General features: G+C 61.5%; 1 protein-coding gene and 7 non-coding genes across 8 annotated transcripts; all 8 read left to right on the forward strand.

The window, feature by feature from the left end:
- The first annotated feature begins 669 nt into the window (after window positions 1-669).
- On the forward strand, window positions 670-860 carry LOC142825900 (U2 spliceosomal RNA). Its single transcript, XR_012900225.1, has one exon. It is a non-coding gene; the product is annotated as a U2 spliceosomal RNA (small nuclear RNA).
- Window positions 861-2,770: 1,910 nt separating this feature from the next.
- On the forward strand, window positions 2,771-2,961 carry LOC142825901 (U2 spliceosomal RNA). The gene has a single exon (XR_012900226.1). It is a non-coding gene; the product is annotated as a U2 spliceosomal RNA (small nuclear RNA).
- Window positions 2,962-4,891: 1,930 nt separating this feature from the next.
- Window positions 4,892-5,082, forward strand: LOC142825902 (U2 spliceosomal RNA). Its single transcript, XR_012900227.1, has one exon. It is a non-coding gene; the product is annotated as a U2 spliceosomal RNA (small nuclear RNA).
- A 1,931-nt stretch (window positions 5,083-7,013) lies between these two features.
- On the forward strand, window positions 7,014-7,204 carry LOC142825887 (U2 spliceosomal RNA). The gene has a single exon (XR_012900214.1). It is a non-coding gene; the product is annotated as a U2 spliceosomal RNA (small nuclear RNA).
- Window positions 7,205-9,133: 1,929 nt separating this feature from the next.
- On the forward strand, window positions 9,134-9,324 carry LOC142825888 (U2 spliceosomal RNA). Its single transcript, XR_012900215.1, has one exon. It is a non-coding gene; the product is annotated as a U2 spliceosomal RNA (small nuclear RNA).
- Window positions 9,325-11,253: 1,929 nt separating this feature from the next.
- LOC149522091 (U2 spliceosomal RNA) lies at window positions 11,254-11,444 on the forward strand. Its single transcript, XR_016347443.1, has one exon. It is a non-coding gene; the product is annotated as a U2 spliceosomal RNA (small nuclear RNA).
- Window positions 11,445-16,216: 4,772 nt separating this feature from the next.
- Window positions 16,217-22,074, forward strand: LOC149522092 (uncharacterized). Its single transcript, XM_089770725.1, has one exon. The coding sequence runs from the start codon at window positions 16,231-16,233 to the stop codon at window positions 20,395-20,397; it is 4,167 nt and encodes a 1,388-aa protein (XP_089626851.1). The 5' UTR covers window positions 16,217-16,230; the 3' UTR covers window positions 20,398-22,074.
- On the forward strand, window positions 21,840-22,026 carry LOC142825898 (U2 spliceosomal RNA). The gene has a single exon (XR_012900224.2). It is a non-coding gene; the product is annotated as a U2 spliceosomal RNA (small nuclear RNA).
- Window positions 22,075-23,688: the final 1,614 nt, after the last annotated feature.

A 23,688-nucleotide genomic window follows, 5' to 3' on the forward strand; every position in this document is an offset into this window, starting at 1 on the left:
AGTACGTCTGTGGGCGTCCTGAGGTAAGGGGGGCTGCGTGCGTGAGGGTGGGAGGGGGAGGGAGCCCCAGCCCCAGCCCCAGCCCCAGCCCCAGCCCCAGCCGAGAGTGTAGTATACAGGATGTCCCCACTCGCCGCTCTTCTGGGCTGCTAAATCTGCCGCTCGGCTGGAGGCCAGCCCAGTCGCTCTTTGCTCTGCTCTGCTCTGCTTTGCTGTTCCCGGACTGCCGTCCTCAGTCGGCCTGCATGGCATGGCATGGCAAGCAGAAGGAAGGAGTGTCTGCCCAGCCGAGGCCATGCCAAAGCCGCCGCCGCTAACACAGGCCGGCCGGCCGACCTGCTCGGCTGTCACCATGATGACGCCGGGCGCCAGGAGGAGCCATGCAGATGAACGCCGGCCAGCCAACCCGGCCCGCCGCGGGGAGCGGCCTCAGCAAGGTCTGGCGCCGGTCGCCGAGGGCGGGTTCCCAGGGGCGGTGGCCGAGCGTGGCCGGCGCACGCCCTCCGCCCCTGGGGCGCGGGAGCGTCGGCTGCAGGGCCCTGGCCGCCGAGCGGTGGCTCCGGAAGCCTGGCGACCGTCGCGGACGGGCGGCGCGCGACCGCCGGGCGCTCCCGGTAAGGCGGAGACGTGAGGGCGAGGGGGTACCTCGGACGGGGGGCGACGCAAGCCATCGCTTCTCGGCCTTTTGGCTAAGATCAAGTGTAGTATCTGTTCTTATCAGTTTAATATCTGATATGATCTCTATCTGAGATCTTTATATTAAATGGATTTTTGGAACAGGGGGTCGGAACAGGAGCTTGCTCCGTCCACTCCACGCATCGACCTGGTATTGCAGTACTTCCAGGAGCGGTGCACCTCCCCTCGGGGAGCTACCTGTGCGGTGCCAAAAATAGACCTGAGTGCCCTTTGGGGAAAGAGAAAGGAATTATTTAAAAAAAAAAAATGGCGTGTGTGTCTCAATAAAAAGTCCCCCAGAAAAATCTCTGCTGTGTGTGTGTGTGCCTGTGCGCCGGGGGCGGGGCTGCGCTGTGCGTCTCCGGGGGGAGGTCTTGGCAAACCACCACCACAACAACAAGAAAGAGAAAGCAAAAAAACTCGCACACGCCCCCCCCCCCCCCCCCCCAAACAACCCCGCCCGCCGCAAGGTTTGTTTGCAAAGGCAGCCAGAGGAGGCAAGCCGCCGCTTTTTTTCTTTTCTTGTCTTTTATAACTAAATAAGCGTCCCCATACGAATCAGTGCAAGGAATGGGAGTGCCTGACTGACTGAAGAGAGAAGAGAAGAGAAGAGAAGAGAAGAGAAGAGAAGAGAAGAGGTTTTCTTCAAAGGCAGGCAGCGGAGGCAAGCCGCCGCTTTTTTTCTTTTCTTGTCTTTTATAACTAAATAAGGGTCCCCATACGAATCAGTGCAAGGAATGGGAGTGCATGACTGACTGACGGACTGACTGACTGAAGGAGTGAGTGAGTGAGTGAGGGAGAGAAGAGGTTTTTTCAAAGGCAGCAGAGGCAAGCCGCCGCTTTTTTTTTTTTTTTTTTTTTTTTTTTTAAATCAATCAAGGGGGAGTGAGTGAGTGAGTGAGTGAGTGCTTGGAAAAGCAGAGGCGGAGGCAGAAAGACTGCGGCCAAGCAGTCTGCGGGGCGTCGGCCTTGCCAGCGAGCTGTGGAGGAGCCCCGTTCACACCCCATTCACACCTGCCGCTCCTGCCGGCAGGGACGGGGCGGGGCGGGGCGTCGGACCCGCGAGCGGGGCTGTCAGGGAGCAGTTGACGAGCCCCGTTCAACACGGGACTATCCGCTTCTGCAGGCAGCTGAGCGGCCGGGTAAGCGAGGAGGAGGCGGCGGGGGGGCGGAGCCCGCATGCAGATGGCCGGCGGAGGCTGCCGGGAGGGAAGGAAGGAGGGAGGGAGGCGAGCGGGGCGCCGCCCGGAGGGCCCCCGGCGCCCGCCCCCAGCCGGGGCTCCCTGCTCCGAGGGAGGGGAGGCCGAAGGAGGCGCGCGGGGCGGGCGAGCCGGTGCGGTCCCCGTGAGCGAGGAGAGGGCGGCGGGCGGTGAGCGAGCGGGCGGGACTTAGAAAAATTTTATCCCCCGGCGCTGGGGGACGTCTTGGGAGGGGGAGAGTACGTCTGTGGGCGTCCTGAGGTAAGGGGGGCTGCGTGCGTGAGGGTGGGAGGGGGAGGGAGCCCCAGCCCCAGCCCCAGCCCCAGCCGAGAGTGTAGTATACAGGATGTCCCCACTCGCCGCTCTTCTGGGCTGCTAAATCTGCCGCTCGGCTGGAGGCCAGCCCAGTCGCTCTTTGCTCTGCTCTGCTCTGCTTTGCTGTTCCCGGACTGCCGTCCTCAGTCGGCCTGCATGGCATGGCATGGCAAGCAGAAGGAAGGAGTGTCTGCCCAGCCGAGGCCATGCCAAAGCCGCCGCCGCTAACACAGGCCGGCCGGCCGACCTGCTCGGCTGTCACCATGATGACGCCGGGCGCCAGGAGGAGCCATGCAGATGAACGCCGGCCAGCCAACCCGGCCCGCCGCGGGGAGCGGCCTCAGCAAGGTCTGGCGCCGGTCGCCGAGGGCGGGTTCCCAGGGGCGGTGGCCGAGCGTGGCCGGCGCACGCCCTCCGCCCCTGGGGCGCGGGAGCGTCGGCTGCAGGGCCCTGGCCGCCGAGCGGTGGCTCCGGAAGCCTGGCGACCGTCGCGGACGGGCGGCGCGCGACCGCCGGGCGCTCCCGGTAAGGCGGAGACGTGAGGGCGAGGGGGTACCTCGGACGGGGGGGCGACGCAAGCCATCGCTTCTCGGCCTTTTGGCTAAGATCAAGTGTAGTATCTGTTCTTATCAGTTTAATATCTGATATGATCTCTATCTGAGATCTTTATATTAAATGGATTTTTGGAACAGGGGGTCGGAACAGGAGCTTGCTCCGTCCACTCCACGCATCGACCTGGTATTGCAGTACTTCCAGGAGCGGTGCACCTCCCCTCGGGGAGCTACCTGTGCGGTGCCAAAAATAGACCTGAGTGCCCTTTGGGGAAAGAGAAAGGAATTATTTAAAAAAAAAAAATGGCGTGTGTGTCTCAATAAAAAGTCCCCCAGAAAAATCTCTGCTGTGTGTGTGTGTGCCTGTGCGCCGGGGGCGGGGCTGCGCTGTGCGTCTCCGGGGGGAGGTCTTGGCAAACCACCACCACAACAACAAGAAAGAGAAAGCAAAAAAACTCGCACACGCCCCCCCCCCCCCCCCCCCAAACAACCCCGCCCGCCGCAAGGTTTGTTTGCAAAGGCAGCCAGAGGAGGCAAGCCGCCGCTTTTTTTCTTTTCTTGTCTTTTATAACTAAATAAGCGTCCCCATACGAATCAGTGCAAGGAATGGGAGTGCCTGACTGACTGAAGAGAGAAGAGAAGAGAAGAGAAGAGAAGAGAAGAGAAGAGAAGAGAAGAGAAGAGAAGAGAAGAGGTTTTCTTCAAAGGCAGGCAGCGGAGGCAAGCCGCCGCTTTTTTTCTTTTCTTGTCTTTTATAACTAAATAAGGGTCCCCATACGAATCAGTGCAAGGAATGGGAGTGCATGACTGACTGACGGACTGACTGACTGAAGGAGTGAGTGAGTGAGTGAGGGAGAGAAGAGGTTTTTTCAAAGGCAGCAGAGGCAAGCCGCCGCTTTTTTTTTTTTTTTTTTTTTTTTTTTTAAAATCAATCAAGGGGGAGTGAGTGAGTGAGTGAGTGAGTGCTTGGAAAAGCAGAGGCGGAGGCAGAAAGACTGCGGCCAAGCAGTCTGCGGGGCGTCGGCCTTGCCAGCGAGCTGTGGAGGAGCCCCGTTCACACCCCATTCACACCTGCCGCTCCTGCCGGCAGGGACGGGGCGGGGCGGGGCGTCGGACCCGCGAGCGGGGCTGTCAGGGAGCAGTTGACGAGCCCCGTTCAACACGGGACTATCCGCTTCTGCAGGCAGCTGAGCGGCCGGGTAAGCGAGGAGGAGGCGGCGGGGGGGCGGAGCCCGCATGCAGATGGCCGGCGGAGGCTGCCGGGAGGGAAGGAAGGAGGGAGGGAGGCGAGCGGGGCGCCGCCCGGAGGGCCCCCGGCGCCCGCCCCCAGCCGGGGCTCCCTGCTCCGAGGGAGGGGAGGCCGAAGGAGGCGCGCGGGGCGGGCGAGCCGGTGCGGTCCCCGTGAGCGAGGAGAGGGCGGCGGGCGGTGAGCGAGCGGGCGGGACTTAGAAAAATTTTATCCCCCGGCGCTGGGGGACGTCTTGGGAGGGGGAGAGTACGTCTGTGGGCGTCCTGAGGTAAGGGGGGCTGCGTGCGTGAGGGTGGGAGGGGGAGGGAGCCCCAGCCCCAGCCCCAGCCCCAGCCGAGAGTGTAGTATACAGGATGTCCCCACTCGCCGCTCTTCTGGGCTGCTAAATCTGCCGCTCGGCTGGAGGCCAGCCCAGTCGCTCTTTGCTCTGCTCTGCTCTGCTTTGCTGTTCCCGGACTGCCGTCCTCAGTCGGCCTGCATGGCATGGCATGGCAAGCAGAAGGAAGGAGTGTCTGCCCAGCCGAGGCCATGCCAAAGCCGCCGCCGCTAACACAGGCCGGCCGGCCGACCTGCTCGGCTGTCACCATGATGACGCCGGGCGCCAGGAGGAGCCATGCAGATGAACGCCGGCCAGCCAACCCGGCCCGCCGCGGGGAGCGGCCTCAGCAAGGTCTGGCGCCGGTCGCCGAGGGCGGGTTCCCAGGGGCGGTGGCCGAGCGTGGCCGGCGCACGCCCTCCGCCCCTGGGGCGCGGGAGCGTCGGCTGCAGGGCCCTGGCCGCCGAGCGGTGGCTCCGGAAGCCTGGCGACCGTCGCGGACGGGCGGCGCGCGACCGCCGGGCGCTCCCGGTAAGGCGGAGACGTGAGGGCGAGGGGGTACCTCGGACGGGGGGCGACGCAAGCCATCGCTTCTCGGCCTTTTGGCTAAGATCAAGTGTAGTATCTGTTCTTATCAGTTTAATATCTGATATGATCTCTATCTGAGATCTTTATATTAAATGGATTTTTGGAACAGGGGGTCGGAACAGGAGCTTGCTCCGTCCACTCCACGCATCGACCTGGTATTGCAGTACTTCCAGGAGCGGTGCACCTCCCCTCGGGGAGCTACCTGTGCGGTGCCAAAAATAGACCTGAGTGCCCTTTGGGGAAAGAGAAAGGAATTATTTAAAAAAAAAAAATGGCGTGTGTGTCTCAATAAAAAGTCCCCCAGAAAAATCTCTGCTGTGTGTGTGTGTGCCTGTGCGCCGGGGGCGGGGCTGCGCTGTGCGTCTCCGGGGGGAGGTCTTGGCAAACCACCACCACAACAACAAGAAAGAGAAAGCAAAAAAACTCGCACACGCCCCCCCCCCCCCCCCCCCCCAAACAACCCCGCCCGCCGCAAGGTTTGTTTGCAAAGGCAGCCAGAGGAGGCAAGCCGCCGCTTTTTTTCTTTTCTTGTCTTTTATAACTAAATAAGCGTCCCCATACGAATCAGTGCAAGGAATGGGAGTGCCTGACTGACTGAAGAGAGAAGAGAAGAGAAGAGAAGAGAAGAGAAGAGAAGAGAAGAGAAGAGAAGAGAAGAGAAGAGGTTTTCTTCAAAGGCAGGCAGCGGAGGCAAGCCGCCGCTTTTTTTCTTTTCTTGTCTTTTATAACTAAATAAGGGTCCCCATACGAATCAGTGCAAGGAATGGGAGTGCATGACTGACTGACGGACTGACTGACTGAAGGAGTGAGTGAGTGAGTGAGGGAGAGAAGAGGTTTTTTCAAAGGCAGCAGAGGCAAGCCGCCGCTTTTTTTTTTTTTTTTTTTTTTTTTTTTAAATCAATCAAGGGGGAGTGAGTGAGTGAGTGAGTGAGTGCTTGGAAAAGCAGAGGCGGAGGCAGAAAGACTGCGGCCAAGCAGTCTGCGGGGCGTCGGCCTTGCCAGCGAGCTGTGGAGGAGCCCCGTTCACACCCCATTCACACCTGCCGCTCCTGCCGGCAGGGACGGGGCGGGGCGGGGCGTCGGACCCGCGAGCGGGGCTGTCAGGGAGCAGTTGACGAGCCCCGTTCAACACGGGACTATCCGCTTCTGCAGGCAGCTGAGCGGCCGGGTAAGCGAGGAGGAGGCGGCGGGGGGGCGGAGCCCGCATGCAGATGGCCGGCGGAGGCTGCCGGGAGGGAAGGAAGGAGGGAGGGAGGCGAGCGGGGCGCCGCCCGGAGGGCCCCCGGCGCCCGCCCCCAGCCGGGGCTCCCTGCTCCGAGGGAGGGGAGGCCGAAGGAGGCGCGCGGGGCGGGCGAGCCGGTGCGGTCCCCGTGAGCGAGGAGAGGGCGGCGGGCGGTGAGCGAGCGGGCGGGACTTAGAAAAATTTTATCCCCCGGCGCTGGGGGACGTCTTGGGAGGGGGAGAGTACGTCTGTGGGCGTCCTGAGGTAAGGGGGGCTGCGTGCGTGAGGGTGGGAGGGGGAGGGAGCCCCAGCCCCAGCCCCAGCCCCAGCCGAGAGTGTAGTATACAGGATGTCCCCACTCGCCGCTCTTCTGGGCTGCTAAATCTGCCGCTCGGCTGGAGGCCAGCCCAGTCGCTCTTTGCTCTGCTCTGCTCTGCTTTGCTGTTCCCGGACTGCCGTCCTCAGTCGGCCTGCATGGCATGGCATGGCAAGCAGAAGGAAGGAGTGTCTGCCCAGCCGAGGCCATGCCAAAGCCGCCGCCGCTAACACAGGCCGGCCGGCCGACCTGCTCGGCTGTCACCATGATGACGCCGGGCGCCAGGAGGAGCCATGCAGATGAACGCCGGCCAGCCAACCCGGCCCGCCGCGGGGAGCGGCCTCAGCAAGGTCTGGCGCCGGTCGCCGAGGGCGGGTTCCCAGGGGCGGTGGCCGAGCGTGGCCGGCGCACGCCCTCCGCCCCTGGGGCGCGGGAGCGTCGGCTGCAGGGCCCTGGCCGCCGAGCGGTGGCTCCGGAAGCCTGGCGACCGTCGCGGACGGGCGGCGCGCGACCGCCGGGCGCTCCCGGTAAGGCGGAGACGTGAGGGCGAGGGGGTACCTCGGACGGGGGGCGACGCAAGCCATCGCTTCTCGGCCTTTTGGCTAAGATCAAGTGTAGTATCTGTTCTTATCAGTTTAATATCTGATATGATCTCTATCTGAGATCTTTATATTAAATGGATTTTTGGAACAGGGGGTCGGAACAGGAGCTTGCTCCGTCCACTCCACGCATCGACCTGGTATTGCAGTACTTCCAGGAGCGGTGCACCTCCCCTCGGGGAGCTACCTGTGCGGTGCCAAAAATAGACCTGAGTGCCCTTTGGGGAAAGAGAAAGGAATTATTTAAAAAAAAAAAATGGCGTGTGTGTCTCAATAAAAAGTCCCCCAGAAAAATCTCTGCTGTGTGTGTGTGTGCCTGTGCGCCGGGGGCGGGGCTGCGCTGTGCGTCTCCGGGGGGAGGTCTTGGCAAACCACCACCACAACAACAAGAAAGAGAAAGCAAAAAAACTCGCACACGCCCCCCCCCCCCCCCCCCCAAACAACCCCGCCCGCCGCAAGGTTTGTTTGCAAAGGCAGCCAGAGGAGGCAAGCCGCCGCTTTTTTTCTTTTCTTGTCTTTTATAACTAAATAAGCGTCCCCATACGAATCAGTGCAAGGAATGGGAGTGCCTGACTGACTGAAGAGAGAAGAGAAGAGAAGAGAAGAGAAGAGAAGAGAAGAGAAGAGAAGAGAAGAGAAGAGAAGAGGTTTTCTTCAAAGGCAGGCAGCGGAGGCAAGCCGCCGCTTTTTTTCTTTTCTTGTCTTTTATAACTAAATAAGGGTCCCCATACGAATCAGTGCAAGGAATGGGAGTGCATGACTGACTGACGGACTGACTGACTGAAGGAGTGAGTGAGTGAGTGAGGGAGAGAAGAGGTTTTTTCAAAGGCAGCAGAGGCAAGCCGCCGCTTTTTTTTTTTTTTTTTTTTTTTTTTTTAAATCAATCAAGGGGGAGTGAGTGAGTGAGTGAGTGAGTGCTTGGAAAAGCAGAGGCGGAGGCAGAAAGACTGCGGCCAAGCAGTCTGCGGGGCGTCGGCCTTGCCAGCGAGCTGTGGAGGAGCCCCGTTCACACCCCATTCACACCTGCCGCTCCTGCCGGCAGGGACGGGGCGGGGCGGGGCGTCGGACCCGCGAGCGGGGCTGTCAGGGAGCAGTTGACGAGCCCCGTTCAACACGGGACTATCCGCTTCTGCAGGCAGCTGAGCGGCCGGGTAAGCGAGGAGGAGGCGGCGGGGGGGCGGAGCCCGCATGCAGATGGCCGGCGGAGGCTGCCGGGAGGGAAGGAAGGAGGGAGGGAGGCGAGCGGGGCGCCGCCCGGAGGGCCCCCGGCGCCCGCCCCCAGCCGGGGCTCCCTGCTCCGAGGGAGGGGAGGCCGAAGGAGGCGCGCGGGGCGGGCGAGCCGGTGCGGTCCCCGTGAGCGAGGAGAGGGCGGCGGGCGGTGAGCGAGCGGGCGGGACTTAGAAAAATTTTATCCCCCGGCGCTGGGGGACGTCTTGGGAGGGGGAGAGTACGTCTGTGGGCGTCCTGAGGTAAGGGGGGCTGCGTGCGTGAGGGTGGGAGGGGGAGGGAGCCCCAGCCCCAGCCCCAGCCCCAGCCGAGAGTGTAGTATACAGGATGTCCCCACTCGCCGCTCTTCTGGGCTGCTAAATCTGCCGCTCGGCTGGAGGCCAGCCCAGTCGCTCTTTGCTCTGCTCTGCTCTGCTTTGCTGTTCCCGGACTGCCGTCCTCAGTCGGCCTGCATGGCATGGCATGGCAAGCAGAAGGAAGGAGTGTCTGCCCAGCCGAGGCCATGCCAAAGCCGCCGCCGCTAACACAGGCCGGCCGGCCGACCTGCTCGGCTGTCACCATGATGACGCCGGGCGCCAGGAGGAGCCATGCAGATGAACGCCGGCCAGCCAACCCGGCCCGCCGCGGGGAGCGGCCTCAGCAAGGTCTGGCGCCGGTCGCCGAGGGCGGGTTCCCAGGGGCGGTGGCCGAGCGTGGCCGGCGCACGCCCTCCGCCCCTGGGGCGCGGGAGCGTCGGCTGCAGGGCCCTGGCCGCCGAGCGGTGGCTCCGGAAGCCTGGCGACCGTCGCGGACGGGCGGCGCGCGACCGCCGGGCGCTCCCGGTAAGGCGGAGACGTGAGGGCGAGGGGGTACCTCGGACGGGGGGCGACGCAAGCCATCGCTTCTCGGCCTTTTGGCTAAGATCAAGTGTAGTATCTGTTCTTATCAGTTTAATATCTGATATGATCTCTATCTGAGATCTTTATATTAAATGGATTTTTGGAACAGGGGGTCGGAACAGGAGCTTGCTCCGTCCACTCCACGCATCGACCTGGTATTGCAGTACTTCCAGGAGCGGTGCACCTCCCCTCGGGGAGCTACCTGTGCGGTGCCAAAAATAGACCTGAGTGCCCTTTGGGGAAAGAGAAAGGAATTATTTAAAAAAAAAAAATGGCGTGTGTGTCTCAATAAAAAGTCCCCCAGAAAAATCTCTGCTGTGTGTGTGTGTGCCTGTGCGCCGGGGGCGGGGCTGCGCTGTGCGTCTCCGGGGGGAGGTCTTGGCAAACCACCACCACAACAACAAGAAAGAGAAAGCAAAAAAACTCGCACACGCCCCCCCCCCCCCCCCCCCAAACAACCCCGCCCGCCGCAAGGTTTGTTTGCAAAGGCAGCCAGAGGAGGCAAGCCGCCGCTTTTTTTCTTTTCTTGTCTTTTATAACTAAATAAGCGTCCCCATACGAATCAGTGCAAGGAATGGGAGTGCCTGACTGACTGAAGAGAGAAGAGAAGAGAAGAGAAGAGAAGAGAAGAGAAGAGAAGAGAAGAGAAGAGAAGAGAAGAGGTTTTCTTCAAAGGCAGGCAGCGGAGGCAAGCCGCCGCTTTTTTTCTTTTCTTGTCTTTTATAACTAAATAAGGGTCCCCATACGAATCAGTGCAAGGAATGGGAGTGCATGACTGACTGACGGACTGACTGACTGAAGGAGTGAGTGAGTGAGTGAGGGAGAGAAGAGGTTTTTTCAAAGGCAGCAGAGGCAAGCCGCCGCTTTTTTTTTTTTTTTTTTTTTTTTTTTTAAATCAATCAAGGGGGAGTGAGTGAGTGAGTGAGTGAGTGCTTGGAAAAGCAGAGGCGGAGGCAGAAAGACTGCGGCCAAGCAGTCTGCGGGGCGTCGGCCTTGCCAGCGAGCTGTGGAGGAGCCCCGTTCACACCCCATTCACACCTGCCGCTCCTGCCGGCAGGGACGGGGCGGGGCGGGGCGTCGGACCCGCGAGCGGGGCTGTCAGGGAGCAGTTGACGAGCCCCGTTCAACACGGGACTATCCGCTTCTGCAGGCAGCTGAGCGGCCGGGTAAGCGAGGAGGAGGCGGCGGGGGGGCGGAGCCCGCATGCAGATGGCCGGCGGAGGCTGCCGGGAGGGAAGGAAGGAGGGAGGGAGGCGAGCGGGGCGCCGCCCGGAGGGCCCCCGGCGCCCGCCCCCAGCCGGGGCTCCCTGCTCCGAGGGAGGGGAGGCCGAAGGAGGCGCGCGGGGCGGGCGAGCCGGTGCGGTCCCCGTGAGCGAGGAGAGGGCGGCGGGCGGTGAGCGAGCGGGCGGGACTTAGAAAAATTTTATCCCCCGGCGCTGGGGGACGTCTTGGGAGGGGGAGAGTACGTCTGTGGGCGTCCTGAGGTAAGGGGGGCTGCGTGCGTGAGGGTGGGAGGGGGAGGGAGCCCCAGCCCCAGCCCCAGCCCCAGCCGAGAGTGTAGTATACAGGATGTCCCCACTCGCCGCTCTTCTGGGCTGCTAAATCTGCCGCTCGGCTGGAGGCCAGCCCAGTCGCTCTTTGCTCTGCTCTGCTCTGCTTTGCTGTTCCCGGACTGCCGTCCTCAGTCGGCCTGCATGGCATGGCATGGCAAGCAGAAGGAAGGAGTGTCTGCCCAGCCGAGGCCATGCCAAAGCCGCCGCCGCTAACACAGGCCGGCCGGCCGACCTGCTCGGCTGTCACCATGATGACGCCGGGCGCCAGGAGGAGCCATGCAGATGAACGCCGGCCAGCCAACCCGGCCCGCCGCGGGGAGCGGCCTCAGCAAGGTCTGGCGCCGGTCGCCGAGGGCGGGTTCCCAGGGGCGGTGGCCGAGCGTGGCCGGCGCACGCCCTCCGCCCCTGGGGCGCGGGAGCGTCGGCTGCAGGGCCCTGGCCGCCGAGCGGTGGCTCCGGAAGCCTGGCGACCGTCGCGGACGGGCGGCGCGCGACCGCCGGGCGCTCCCGGTAAGGCGGAGACGTGAGGGCGAGGGGGTACCTCGGACGGGGGGCGACGCAAGCCATCGCTTCTCGGCCTTTTGGCTAAGATCAAGTGTAGTATCTGTTCTTATCAGTTTAATATCTGATATGATCTCTATCTGAGATCTTTATATTAAATGGATTTTTGGAACAGGGGGTCGGAACAGGAGCTTGCTCCGTCCACTCCACGCATCGACCTGGTATTGCAGTACTTCCAGGAGCGGTGCACCTCCCCTCGGGGAGCTACCTGTGCGGTGCCAAAAATAGACCTGAGTGCCCTTTGGGGAAAGAGAAAGGAATTATTTAAAAAAAAAAATGGCGTGTGTGTCTCAATAAAAAGTCCCCCAGAAAAATCTCTGCTGTGTGTGTGTGTGCCTGTGCGCCGGGGGCGGGGCTGCGCTGTGCGTCTCCGGGGGGAGGTCTTGGCAAACCACCACCACAACAACAAGAAAGAGAAAGCAAAAAAACTCGCACACGCCCCCCCCCCCCCCCCCCCAAACAACCCCGCCCGCCGACTCCTACCTACAGCCCCTGCTCTCTCCTTTCTCTCCCCGCGGACTTTTCCAAAACCCCTCTAGACCAAACGCGGCCCAGGGACCACGTTCCTTGGCCCCGGGCACCTGGTCGGCTGCTCCGCGGTCTCCCCCCCCCCTCCCGTGCGCCGGCGGCCCCCCCCTCCCCGCCACCTGGCCCAGGGATTTTCCTTTCGGCCGCCGCTTGCTTTTTAAAACCAGTAATTAGTTTGGCTGTGGCGCTGGGGGCACGGACCGGGCTCCCCGGTCCCGAGTCCCTGGTTGGCCACCCCGCGCCCTCCCTTTCCCCCTCCCGGTGCCGGCGGCCGGCCTCCTTCTCCCCCACGTGGCCAGAACCTCCCCGCCCCCCCCCCCTCAGCCACCTGGCCTGGGGATCTAAAATTCCGCTGCCGCTTGCCCCACGCGGCCCCCCCCCCCCCGTCCCGGGACCCCTGTAGGTAACCCCGTGGCCCTCCCTTCCCCCCCCACCCGGGTGCTCGCGGCGGGCCCCCTCTCTCCCCACGTGGCCAGCCCCCCCCCCCCCCCCCGCCGCCTGTCCAGGGACTTGGCTTCCTGCCGCCGCCAACCCGGCGTTTAGGCTGCGGCGCAGGGGTGTTTGATCACCCTGGGACACAGTGCGGCCAGTGGACCGGGCCCCCCGGTCCCTGGTCGGCCTCCCCGGGGCCCCCCCTCCCCCCCCACATGGTCTGGCGGCTGGCCTCCCCTTCCCCCACGTGGCCAGAACCCCCCCCCCCCCCCGCCCAGCCCAGCGAGCTAACTTTCTGCCGCTGCCGGCTCCACGTGAGCGGAGTTTCGGCTGCGGCGCCAGGGTGTCTGGACACCCCGGGATCCGGCACAAACCGCGGACCAGTCCCTCTGGTCCCGGCCCCCGGGACCGTTCACCTCAGGTCCCCCCTTCCACCCTCCACGGGTGCTGGCGGCTGGCCCCCTACCCCCCCTCCGCGCGGCCAGCCCCCCCCCCCCTTCGGCCAACCCGGCGGTCAATCCTCCAACCGCCCGCCGGCCCCATTCGGAGTCCTGGCCGCGGAGCCGGGGAGTCTAGCTCCCCCGAGACCCGGCGCGGCCCGCGGATCGGACACTCCGGTCCCGGGCCCCTAGTCAACCTCCACGCGGTCTCCCCTCCCCTCCCCCCCCTCCCACGTGCACTGGCGGCTGGCCCCCTCTACCCCCACGTGGCCGGCTTCCCCCCCCTCCACCTCATAGCCCAGTGGCTGGCCCTCCTGCCGCCGCCTGCCCCACCCGTCCGGAATTTCGGCAGCCGGGCGGGGGTGCCTAGCAACCGGAGACCCGGCACGGCCCGGGGACCGTGCCCTCTGGTCCCGGGCCCTTAGTTGGCTGCCCCGTGGTCTCCCCCTCCCCCCCACGTGCGCCGCCGGCTAGTCCCTTCTCCCCCCCACGTGGCCAGCCCCCCCCCCCTCCGCCCAGCCCGGCGGCTCGGCTCCCGGCCGCCGCGTGCCCCGCTCAACTGCCGATTCGGCCCTTGCGCCGGGGGGTTTAATCCCCCCTAGACCCAGCGTGCCCCGCGGACCGTACTGTCCGGTCCCGGGCCTCTGATAGACCTTCCCAGGATCCCCCTTCCCCCCTCCCGTGCGCAGGCAACTGGCCCCCCCTCTGCCAAGCCCGGCGCTTCTTTTTCCTTTCGTTTTCCTCCGGCCGCCGCCTGCCCTTAACGAGCGGCGCTCAGGCGGTTGCGCCGGGGGATATTGACGTGACTCCCCGGTATTTGCTGCGGCCCGTGGACCGTGCGAGCCGGTCAGGGGCCCCTGACCGGCCTTCCCGAGGTCCCTCCCTCCCCCTCCCGTGCACAAGCAACTGGCCCCCCTCCCCCCACGTGACTAGCCCCCCTCCCTCCGCCCAGCCCGGCGTTCGTCCTCCTGCCGCTGATTGAACCGCTAAATTGGTGTCTCGTCAGCCGTGCCGGGGTGCCTAGCATCCCGATACCCGGTCGCGGGCCAGTGATCGAGCGCGCGGTTGTCCCTCCCCCCCCCACTCGGCTCACCAGATCTAAGCGATTTGCCCCGCTCGTCCCTCAACTATCGTTCGGCCCCCCCTCTTTCTTCCCCCCGTGTGCTGTTGGCTGGCCCCCCCGCCCCACGTGTCCGGAGGCTTAATTGAGCTGCCGCAACTTCTTCTCCTTAGTCAACGCCACAGCTGTGGCGAGGACTAATTGACCAGTTTTCAGTTTCTCTTCCATCTGCCCTGACCTATCACCGCTGAACCGCACATCAGCAGGACTGAGTGACCGGCGACTTAGCCCTACCCCCGATCCCCAGGCGGTGCCTCCTACCTAAGTCCCGGGCAGACCCCCCGTGTTCTCCCCCCCCTCCACTGCCACCGGAAGTGACCGCTTCCTCCAGCAGCCATCTTCCTTCACCCCCCCCCCCATTCGACCCAAATTTACGTCCAATAACCACCGACACCGCCCACCTAAAAGGGATACAGGTGTTTCAAATAGCTCCTCCCGGTCCAGCCTGTACCAGCCTTACCCCCCCCCCCCAATATAATAATTAATAAATTAAAAAAAAAAAAAAAAAAAAAAAAAAAAAAAAAATTAATAATAATAATAATTAAATCAAATCCCCCGTCCCCTTCCCCCAACGGCCCCCCCCCATTGCCCCGGAGGATGGCAGAGCACACTCCCTGACCACCATCATGCGCCAGCCCCCCCCCTTTTACTTATGACCCAGTTCCCACTTAAACCCCATTAATTAGCCCCGAACTAGATAAACACTTACCAGTCCCCTTATTCCCCCACATCTTCCAGGCTTCAAGGAGCCCCCTCCCAACCCCGAGTGAACCATAGTTCAAGATCCGTGTCCAGCACTTCTCCACAGACTCCCCCCCAACCAGTTAATCCCCCCACAGACCTTTAACCCTGGGACCTGCCCCCCGCCCTTGGTGACCAATAAAAACCAACCCCACCCAGGAAATATCCCACGACCACCCTTGGTATTTCCCCCCCGACCAAACTAGAACCCCCCTCCCGGCCCTAGTACCCCTCCCCCCCGGCCGGTTGTCCCTGTGATCTGTCTTCCAGAATGGTGAGCCCCCAGACCAACCCACGGAGCCCCCCCTCCTCATCACGGTCAACCCCCCCGAGAGACTCCAGCTCCTCAGAAGGCATCATATGGAGGGCCACCGGGACAGGAGACAGACCCCGCTCACCAGACCTGGCATCGTCAGAACAAGAGGAAGCCGAGATGCCCACGGTTACCGGAGAGACTACCATCACACCAGCAGCTGACCAGAGCCCAGAGCCCGAGGCCCCGCTGCCCTCCCCACCACCCAAGCAACTTCCGGAGGTTCCTGGACTCCCCGCTTCCTACGAGGACCGAACCAAGTCTCAGTTCGACTTCGCCCCTGCTCAACCGATGGACTCCCAGCCATGCCCGTTTGACTGGGCACCACCTATATCTTTGGACTCGGACTCCTCACCCTGCTTTGCGGGGCCCGGTATGCCCCCCCATAGAGGGATCTGCCCATACCCAAACCAGGCCTGGCACCCCCAACAGGAGGAATTAGCCCTCCTGAGCCCCCCCGGGTCCCTACTCCCAGAAGCCATGTCCCCCCCACTGCCCTGGGAATTACTCTCATGGCCCTCATTCAATAGCCCCCCCCTCCCTGAATCCCCGAAGGCGTGGTCACCCGCGCGATTTCTTTCATCCCCTAGCTCGAGCCCCCCTGACCCAGAGCCCCAGCACCAACCCCCTCCCAACTCAAACTCTCCCCCACTAGACCCGCACCAGGGCGCAGAGAGCCCGAACTCCCCCCACCAGGGGCCCCAATCTTCCCAGTCCCCGTCACCTAATGCATCCTCCACCACACTCACAGCCTTTAGCCCCAACTCATCCACCTCCTCCATAGCCTCATACGCTGACGCGGTAAAGGCCAAGACCCGCAAGCCATCCACCCGCTCCCGAGAGCCCACTAACATGAGGGGGCCCCAGAGCTCAAAGACGGCAGCCCACAAGGAAACTAGCACAAACCACAAATCTTCCGTCCCCCTTAAACCACTAAGCAACTCCTCCTCGGCCGAGGGTTCCCCTGCTACCCCTTTACCTACCACCCCTGCACTAAAGCGCAAGCCCCACGTTCCCCGAGTTCCACAACCGTCCACCTCCCGAAGGGCCCAATCCAACGCCCCCCCCACGAACGCTCCAAACACAAATCTAAGGATCGCCAACTCGCGTCCCCTTAGAACCTGTAGACGACAAGTGTTGCCCATCCCCCCCAACACAGTCCCTTCCCCCACTATCCCCCCCCCCACTCCCGAGTCCCTGTCTGAGGGACTCTCCTCCTCTTCATCTTCCTACGTCCCAGAATACTCCTCCTCTAGCGCCCTCCCGAAGAAAGCCCCCTGCAACCACCCCACCTCAGCCTCCCGGGGTTCCCCCCGTACCTCTTCATCCACCGCCCCTGCACCAAAGCACAAGCCCCATGCTCCCCGAATCCCCCACCCCTCCACCTCCCGGAGTGCCCAGTCCACTATGCCCCCCACGGGTGCCCCAACTCTAACCCTAGGAATCGCTAACTCCCGCCCCATCAGAACCTGTCGCCAGCAAGCGCCGCCCATCTCCCTCCGCAATGACCCTTTTTCCACTACTTCCCCTTCCGCTTCTGAGTCCATGTCCGAAGGACTCTCCTCCTCACCTCCCTACATCCCAGAACCTTCCTCCACTAGGGCTCCCTCCAAGAATGTACCCCACAACCCCCCCACATCGGCCTCCCAGGGCCGAAGAACTCCCCCACAGCCCATCATCCACTCAAGCCACTCACCCCCCACTGTTACGTCTCACCCGGAAGCCCCATCCGAGAGGCCACTCGGTACCTCCTACATCGACTTTCCCCTCCGCAAGGGCCGCCTCCCATGCCCATACTGCCCCACCTTCCGGGGTACATTAACGTTGGGAGCCCTCAGCAAACACATGCGCAACATACACCACAAACAAATTGGATTCAGATGCAGAAAATGCAAGGACCGTTTCCACACACAAAAGGCATGTAAACTGCATCAACGCTCCTGCATGCCTCCGGAGCCAGAAGTAGCGGGATCAAGTGGGCCAACACCGTGCGCCGCAGAAGATGCAACTCCAGCTCCCCCACCACCAGAGAAGGGTCTGCCTGACTCAAGACCGCCGCCAGCAGTCCAACAAAACCCACCAAAAGACTCGACTCCCCCAACAGAGATCCACCAACACACCCCAACACCTGAGGCAACCGAGACCGCCATACACCACAACTCTCACGCCACCACTCCACACGTGAGTCGTCCAGCCGGCCACCCTGCCACCGCTGAGCCCTCACTCTCACAAAACGTAAGGGCCTTCATCAACGACATCCGCCAACTCACCGCACCACAACACCAACCTGCACACCAGCCTGTGAGAGCTCACAACCGGTCCCCCACACTAACCCAGGGTCAGCCTCCAGGCCGGTTCGCCGCACCCCATGGCTCCATGATTACAACCAGGGCCCAGGTACACGCACCCAACTACTCCTCACCCATCCGCCAAACCTATCACCGCCCTCAGGTACTCACCCACCACAGCGTTGACCCAGGTCGGACCAGGGATGCCCACCAGCCACCAGGGCCCAGCGACCAGATACATGAGGACTCCCCGAGCCCAGCCCCAACATTTACTGCACAAGAGGCCAGCAGCAAGCAACAAGGTACCGTAAGTGGCACCACCCCTCTCCCACCACCCACCGAACCTCTCAACGACCCTGACCTCCTCAACCAGTCACCCCAGGGACGGCGCCAACCCCGGGAACGTACCGCCACCGCCTGGCAGCTCCTCTGGCAATCAACGCTGGCAGAGACGGCTTCCTTCCCTGATTTGGAATCGGCCATCAGTAAACTCACATCCGAACTTGCAGAGGAAGCCCGACCAACAGGAACACAAAGAACTATAAAAAGACCCCACCAAGACCATAATGCCCCCCCACAGCGAGGGCAGAATACCCCGAGACCCACGTCGGCCCCACGGGAAGAGAGAGGAGCCGGAGGAGGGGACGCTGCCCGCCGCAATAACCCGGCTGCTGCTACCCGCCTCCAACGCCTCTACAGATCCAGCCGCCCGAAGGCAATGAGAGAAGTGCTCCAGGAGAAGCCGGATTTCTGCTCCATCCCCGCACCACAACTCCACGATTACTTCTCCAATGTCTTCGACCAAAACATCTACAATCCCGCACCACGACCAGCCTGCCTGCCCCAGCTACCCCGTGTCATGCCATCAGAAGCCCTGGAATCAGCCTTTACTCCCTCAGAGGTATCCGCCCGGCTGCTGAGAACCTCCAACACTGCCCCGGGAAAGGACGGCATAGGCTACCAACTCCTTAAGAAGCGCGACCCAGGCTGCCTAGTACTCACATCAGTCTATAACCTGTGCATGAAACACCAACGTATCCCCAAATCCTGGAAGGAATCAATGACGGTCCTATCCTTCAAAAAAGGGGACAAGACGGATGCGGGCAACTGGAGACCCATCTCCCTCTCAAGCACACTCTACAAGCTGTACACCAGCTGCCTGGCAGCGAGGATTACAAATTGGGCGTTGGAGGGAGGGGCCATCAGTACTTCGCAAAAAGGCTTCATGTCGTGTGAAGGGTGCTATGAGCACAACTTTATCCTACAATCAGCCATCCACTCGTCCAGGCGGAACCGCAAGGAGCTGGCAGTGGCCTGGCTCGACCTGTCAAATGCATTCGGGTCCATCCCCCACCGGCACATCATCTCCACCCTCCAAGAATTCGGCATGCCAGTCACCTTCCTAAACCTCCTGAGTGACCTCTATAGTGATTGCTCCACAACCATTAGAGCGGAAACCGGAGAAACCCCCCCCATCCCCATCAAGCGCGGCGTCAAACAGGGATGCCCGCTCAGCCCCATCATATTCAACCTGGCCATGGAACCTCTTCTTCGGGGAATCACGGCCAACCCAGCGGGCTTCACGCTCCACGGCCACAAAATTAACATCTTGGCCTACGCGGACGACCTGGTCCTCCTGGCAGAGTGCACGTCGGGCCTCCAACAACTTCTCGACATTGCTGGCCAAGCAGCAGAGTGGATGGGGCTCTCCTTCAATGCAAAAAAATGCGCCTCCCTCCACACCCTGGGTAATAACGAAGACGCAGTGAGACCCACTCAACTCAAGATCCAAGGACGGCCCATGGTGGCTCTGAAGGAGGGTGAGTCCTACCAACACCTGGGCACGCCAACCGGGGTCAGGGTCCAGCAGACCCCCTCACAGACTCTCGACTCCATCCTTAGTGACGCAAAGAAGCTCGATGACTCCCTGCTGGCCCCATGGCAGAAAATTGACGCCCTCAACACCTTCCTCCTACCCCGCATCCCCTTTGCTCTTCGGGGCTCGGCGGTGGCCAAAGGCCCCCTAACAAAAGCAGACAAAGCCATCCGGAGCCTGGTGAAGAAATGGCTTTACCTGCCTCAGCGGGCAGCTACAGACATAATTTACATTCCCTACAGGCAAGGAGGGGCCAATGTCTGTCGCCTGGGGGACCTTTGCGACGTGGCCACCATCACCCACGCATACCGCCTCCTCACGTGCCCGGACAACAGAGTCAGCGCCATCGCCCAGGCAGCAGTAACGGAAACCACCCGCCGGCGCATCACCAGGAACCCCACCCAACAAGACATAGCAACATACCTCAGCGGATCACTGGAGGCAGAGTTTGGAAGGGAAGGAGGCGACCTCTCCTCCCTCTGGTCCCGCGCCCGTGTAGCCACTCGCCGTCTCAAGAAGCGACTCGGCTGCCACTGGAGCTGGGACGAGGCCCGATCCACCCTTGGCTTTGTCATCCCCCACATCGGCTCCGAAAGACGCACCACCATCACCCCACAAACCAGGAAATTCATCGAAAGACTACTCAAGACGTCCCTGCGCCGCCACTACATACACAACCTAAAACAAAAACCGGACCAGGGCAGGGTCTTTGAAGTGAGCAGCCGGTGGGACGCCAGCAACCATTTCATGCAACGAGGCAACTTCACCCGCTTCGCAGACTGGCGCTTCATCCATAGAGCGCGCCTCAACTGCGTCCCCCTCAACGCGGCCATTCGCCATGGGAACCGGGATAAACGCTGCAGGCGGTGCGGTAACTACGACGAGACCCTTCTCCACGTCCTCTGCGGTTGCACGACCCACTCAACAGCCTGGAAACTACGCCACAACGCTATCCAAGCCCGTATAGTGAAGGCGCTCCCCCCAACACTTGGCACGGTGCTCGAGGACGCCGTCATCCCAGGGTCAAACTGCTCCCTCCGTCCGGACATTGTGATTACCCAAGAAGAAACTAAGAAAATCACAATGATCGAGGTGTCTGTCCCCTTCGAGAACCGGCCAGCTGCACTCCAGGCGGCCCGCTTAAGAAAAATCGTAAAATACTCCGGGCTGGTGGACACTTTACGGGCGCAAGGGTACACGGTGGACCTCTACGTCCTGCTAGTGGGGGCGCTGGGCTCCTGGGACCCCAAAAATGAGGCAACCCTGGAGGCGTGTAACATCGGGAAAAAATACGCCAACCTGATGCGCCGCCTGATGGTGTCAGACACTATCCGGTGGTCCAGAGACATTTACATCGAACATGTCACTGGCCACCGCCAATTCCAACCCCCAGAACCACAGCCCACCTGAACCTCAAGGCCCAATTAGAATAGCAATGTGTGCCACCATCCCCCCCTCCCCCCTTCCCCGTGTGCATGTAGTTGTTGAGTGAGTCCAATTGTCTAGGTCCAGCAACCTCCCTCACCCCTCTACGCCCCCCGCCCCCCATAACTCTGCCACTGCCTCCATCCCTTCCCTAACTTCCCCTACTAATACCTAAGATATACATTATAAAAAAAAAAAAAAAAAAAAAAAAAAAAAAAAAAAAACAACCCCGGGTGTGTAACACGTCCTGACCAAGAGGACACGGATGCAGCTGAAGAGGACGCCGCGGGACCCACTCCTGTCTCCGGAAATACTCCCCTGGTAACCAACCTCTTAACCCTTGTGCTTCGTCTCTCGGCGCCGATCCTGGGCCCGTATCCTGCCCCGCCTGGTTAGTCATTTCTCTCCACTTTCAACTTATCCACCATTTACTTGCTCAGGGGGGTCTCCTACCCCCCTCCAGGCGGGAGCAACAACGGGGACCAGGATACGGTAATAAGGGAAGCCAAGGGACACGGAATTCGGGGAACTGAAGGTCTACTATGCTTATGCTTACACATTCTTAACACAGAACCAGGAGCAAATCGTGGATTACACCCGGGGCATAGACATAGGTATGATTACTATGGGTGTGTCAGTACCCCCCCAACCACTAGACTCCCCGCCCCTACTAACCCCCCTACCCTACCCCCATAGGCCATTCCACTATCCAACCCCTGTCCCGTACATATGGAGGAATAACTGGGAGTGTGACTGTGTAGGTTTAAGTGTGTATGTATGTATGATTGAATTGTACCTCCCCTTCCGCTCCCCAAAATTTAGACCACTAGAACCTTCACCCGACTCCGAGTTGTAAACCAGGCACGCCTGCCCTCCCACAACGGACAGCCCACTCAATCGGTCCCATGATCCCCACATTCACTCCCAGGCACACTGACCCTGCGTACGCCCCCACAATCCATCCAATGGTGCAATGCTCACCCTACCGAATCCATATTCAAATCCAACCCACTTAAACTACCAGTTCAACCCCAGAATGAGCACCGCCACCAAACCCCCATCCGCTACCCAGATAACCACCCCATTGGCCGTCTACATCCGGGGCCCAACACCCCCCTCGTTTCCATTCACTTTGGGCTTCTAACTAGCCACACTCCAAACCCCCCCGCCCCAAGCCTCCCCCTCCCTCAGGAACTAGCTACTCTTTGCACCCCTCAGTGAAAGGCCTAAGTCATCGTTCCAAAGGAGGAAGGCATCCCACCAACGGGCCCCCCCGGGGGGGGCCCAAGTGCCCCCCCGTGGGCCGTAAACCCAGGCCCCCAGGGCATAGATCCCCCCTACCACCGTACCTCAAGCCGGCTACCGGATGTACCCATTCTCTCAGTCCTACTTGTTACTCAAAATTGTCTATCATAATTTATGTATTGTTTGTCTTTAAAAAATTCTCTAAATAAACGTCAATCTGTTCTTATCAGTTTAATATCTGATATGATCTCTATCTGAGATCTCTATATTAAATGGATTTTTGGAACAGGGGGTCGGAACAGGAGCTTGCTCCGTCCACTCCACGCATCGACCTGGTATTGCAGTACTTCCAGGAGCGGTGCACCTCCCCTCGGGGAGTCGCTTGTGCGGTGCTAAAAATAGATCTGACTGCCCTTTGGGGAAAGAGAAAGGAATTATTTAAAAAAAAAAAATGGCGTGTGTGTCTCAATAAAAAGTCCCCCAGAAAAATCTCTGCTGTGTGTGTGTGTGCCTGTGCGCCGGGGGCGGGGCTGCGCTGTGCGTCTCCGGGGGGAGGTCTTGGCAAACCACCACCACAACAACAAGAAAGAGAAAGCAAAAAAACTCGCACACGCCCCCCCCCCCCCCCCCCCAAACAACCCCGCCCGCCGCAAGGTTTGTTTGCAAAGGCAGCCAGAGGAGGCAAGCCGCCGCTTTTTTTCTTTTCTTGTCTTTTATAACTAAATAAGCGTCCCCATACGAATCAGTGCAAGGAATGGGAGTGCCTGACTGACTGAAGAGAGAAGAGAAGAGAAGAGAAGAGAAGAGAAGAGAAGAGAAGAGAAGAGAAGAGGTTTTCTTCAAAGGCAGGCAGCGGAGGCAAGCCGCCGCTTTTTTTCTTTTCTTGTCTTTTATAACTAAATAAGGGTCCCCATACGAATCAGTGCAAGGAATGGGAGTGCATGACTGACTGACGGACTGACTGACTGAAGGAGTGAGTGAGTGAGTGAGGGAGAGAAGAGGTTTTTTCAAAGGCAGCAGAGGCAAGCCGCCGCTTTTTTTTTTTTTTTTTTTTTTTTTTTTAAATCAATCAAGGGGGAGTGAGTGAGTGAGTGAGTGAGTGCTTGGAAAAGCAGAGGCGGAGGCAGAAAGACTGCGGCCAAGCAGTCTGCGGGGCGTCGGCCTTGCCAGCGAGCTGTGGAGGAGCCCCGTTCACACCCCATTCACACCTGCCGCTCCTGCCGGCAGGGACGGGGCGGGGCGGGGCGTCGGACCCGCGAGCGGGGCTGTCAGGGAGCAGTTGACGAGCCCCGTTCAACACGGGACTATCCGCTTCTGCAGGCAGCTGAGCGGCCGGGTAAGCGAGGAGGAGGCGGCGGGGGGGCGGAGCCCGCATGCAGATGGCCGGCGGAGGCTGCCGGGAGGGAAGGAAGGAGGGAGGGAGGCGAGCGGGGCGCCGCCCGGAGGGCCCCCGGCGCCCGCCCCCAGCCGGGGCTCCCTGCTCCGAGGGAGGGGAGGCCGAAGGAGGCGCGCGGGGCGGGCGAGCCGGTGCGGTCCCCGTGAGCGAGGAGAGGGCGGCGGGCGGTGAGCGAGCGGGCGGGACTTAGAAAAATTTTATCCCCCGGCGCTGGGGGACGTCTTGGGAGGGGGAGAGTACGTCTGTGGGCGTCCTGAGGTAAGGGGGGCTGCGTGCGTGAGGGTGGGAGGGGGAGGGAGCCCCAGCCCCAGCCCCAGCCCCAGCCGAGAGTGTAGTATACAGGATGTCCCCACTCGCCGCTCTTCTGGGCTGCTAAATCTGCCGCTCGGCTGGAGGCCAGCCCAGTCGCTCTTTGCTCTGCTCTGCTCTGCTTTGCTGTTCCCGGACTGCCGTCCTCAGTCGGCCTGCATGGCATGGCATGGCAAGCAGAAGGAAGGAGTGTCTGCCCAGCCGAGGCCATGCCAAAGCCGCCGCCGCTAACACAGGCCGGCCGGCCGACCTGCTCGGCTGTCACCATGATGACGCCGGGCGCCAGGAGGAGCCATGCAGATGAACGCCGGCCAGCCAACCCGGCC

This window comes from Pelodiscus sinensis, chromosome 19, assembly GCF_052426305.1.
Source record: "Pelodiscus sinensis isolate ZL-2025 chromosome 19, ASM5242630v1, whole genome shotgun sequence".
NCBI lineage: Eukaryota > Metazoa > Chordata > Testudines > Trionychidae > Pelodiscus > Pelodiscus sinensis.

Bases quoted from the DNA above. Each gene is read 5' to 3' on its own strand.
- LOC149522092 (XM_089770725.1), top strand. From the start codon at position 16,231: ATGCCCCCCACGGGTGCCCCAACTCTAACCCTAGGAATCGCTAACTCC.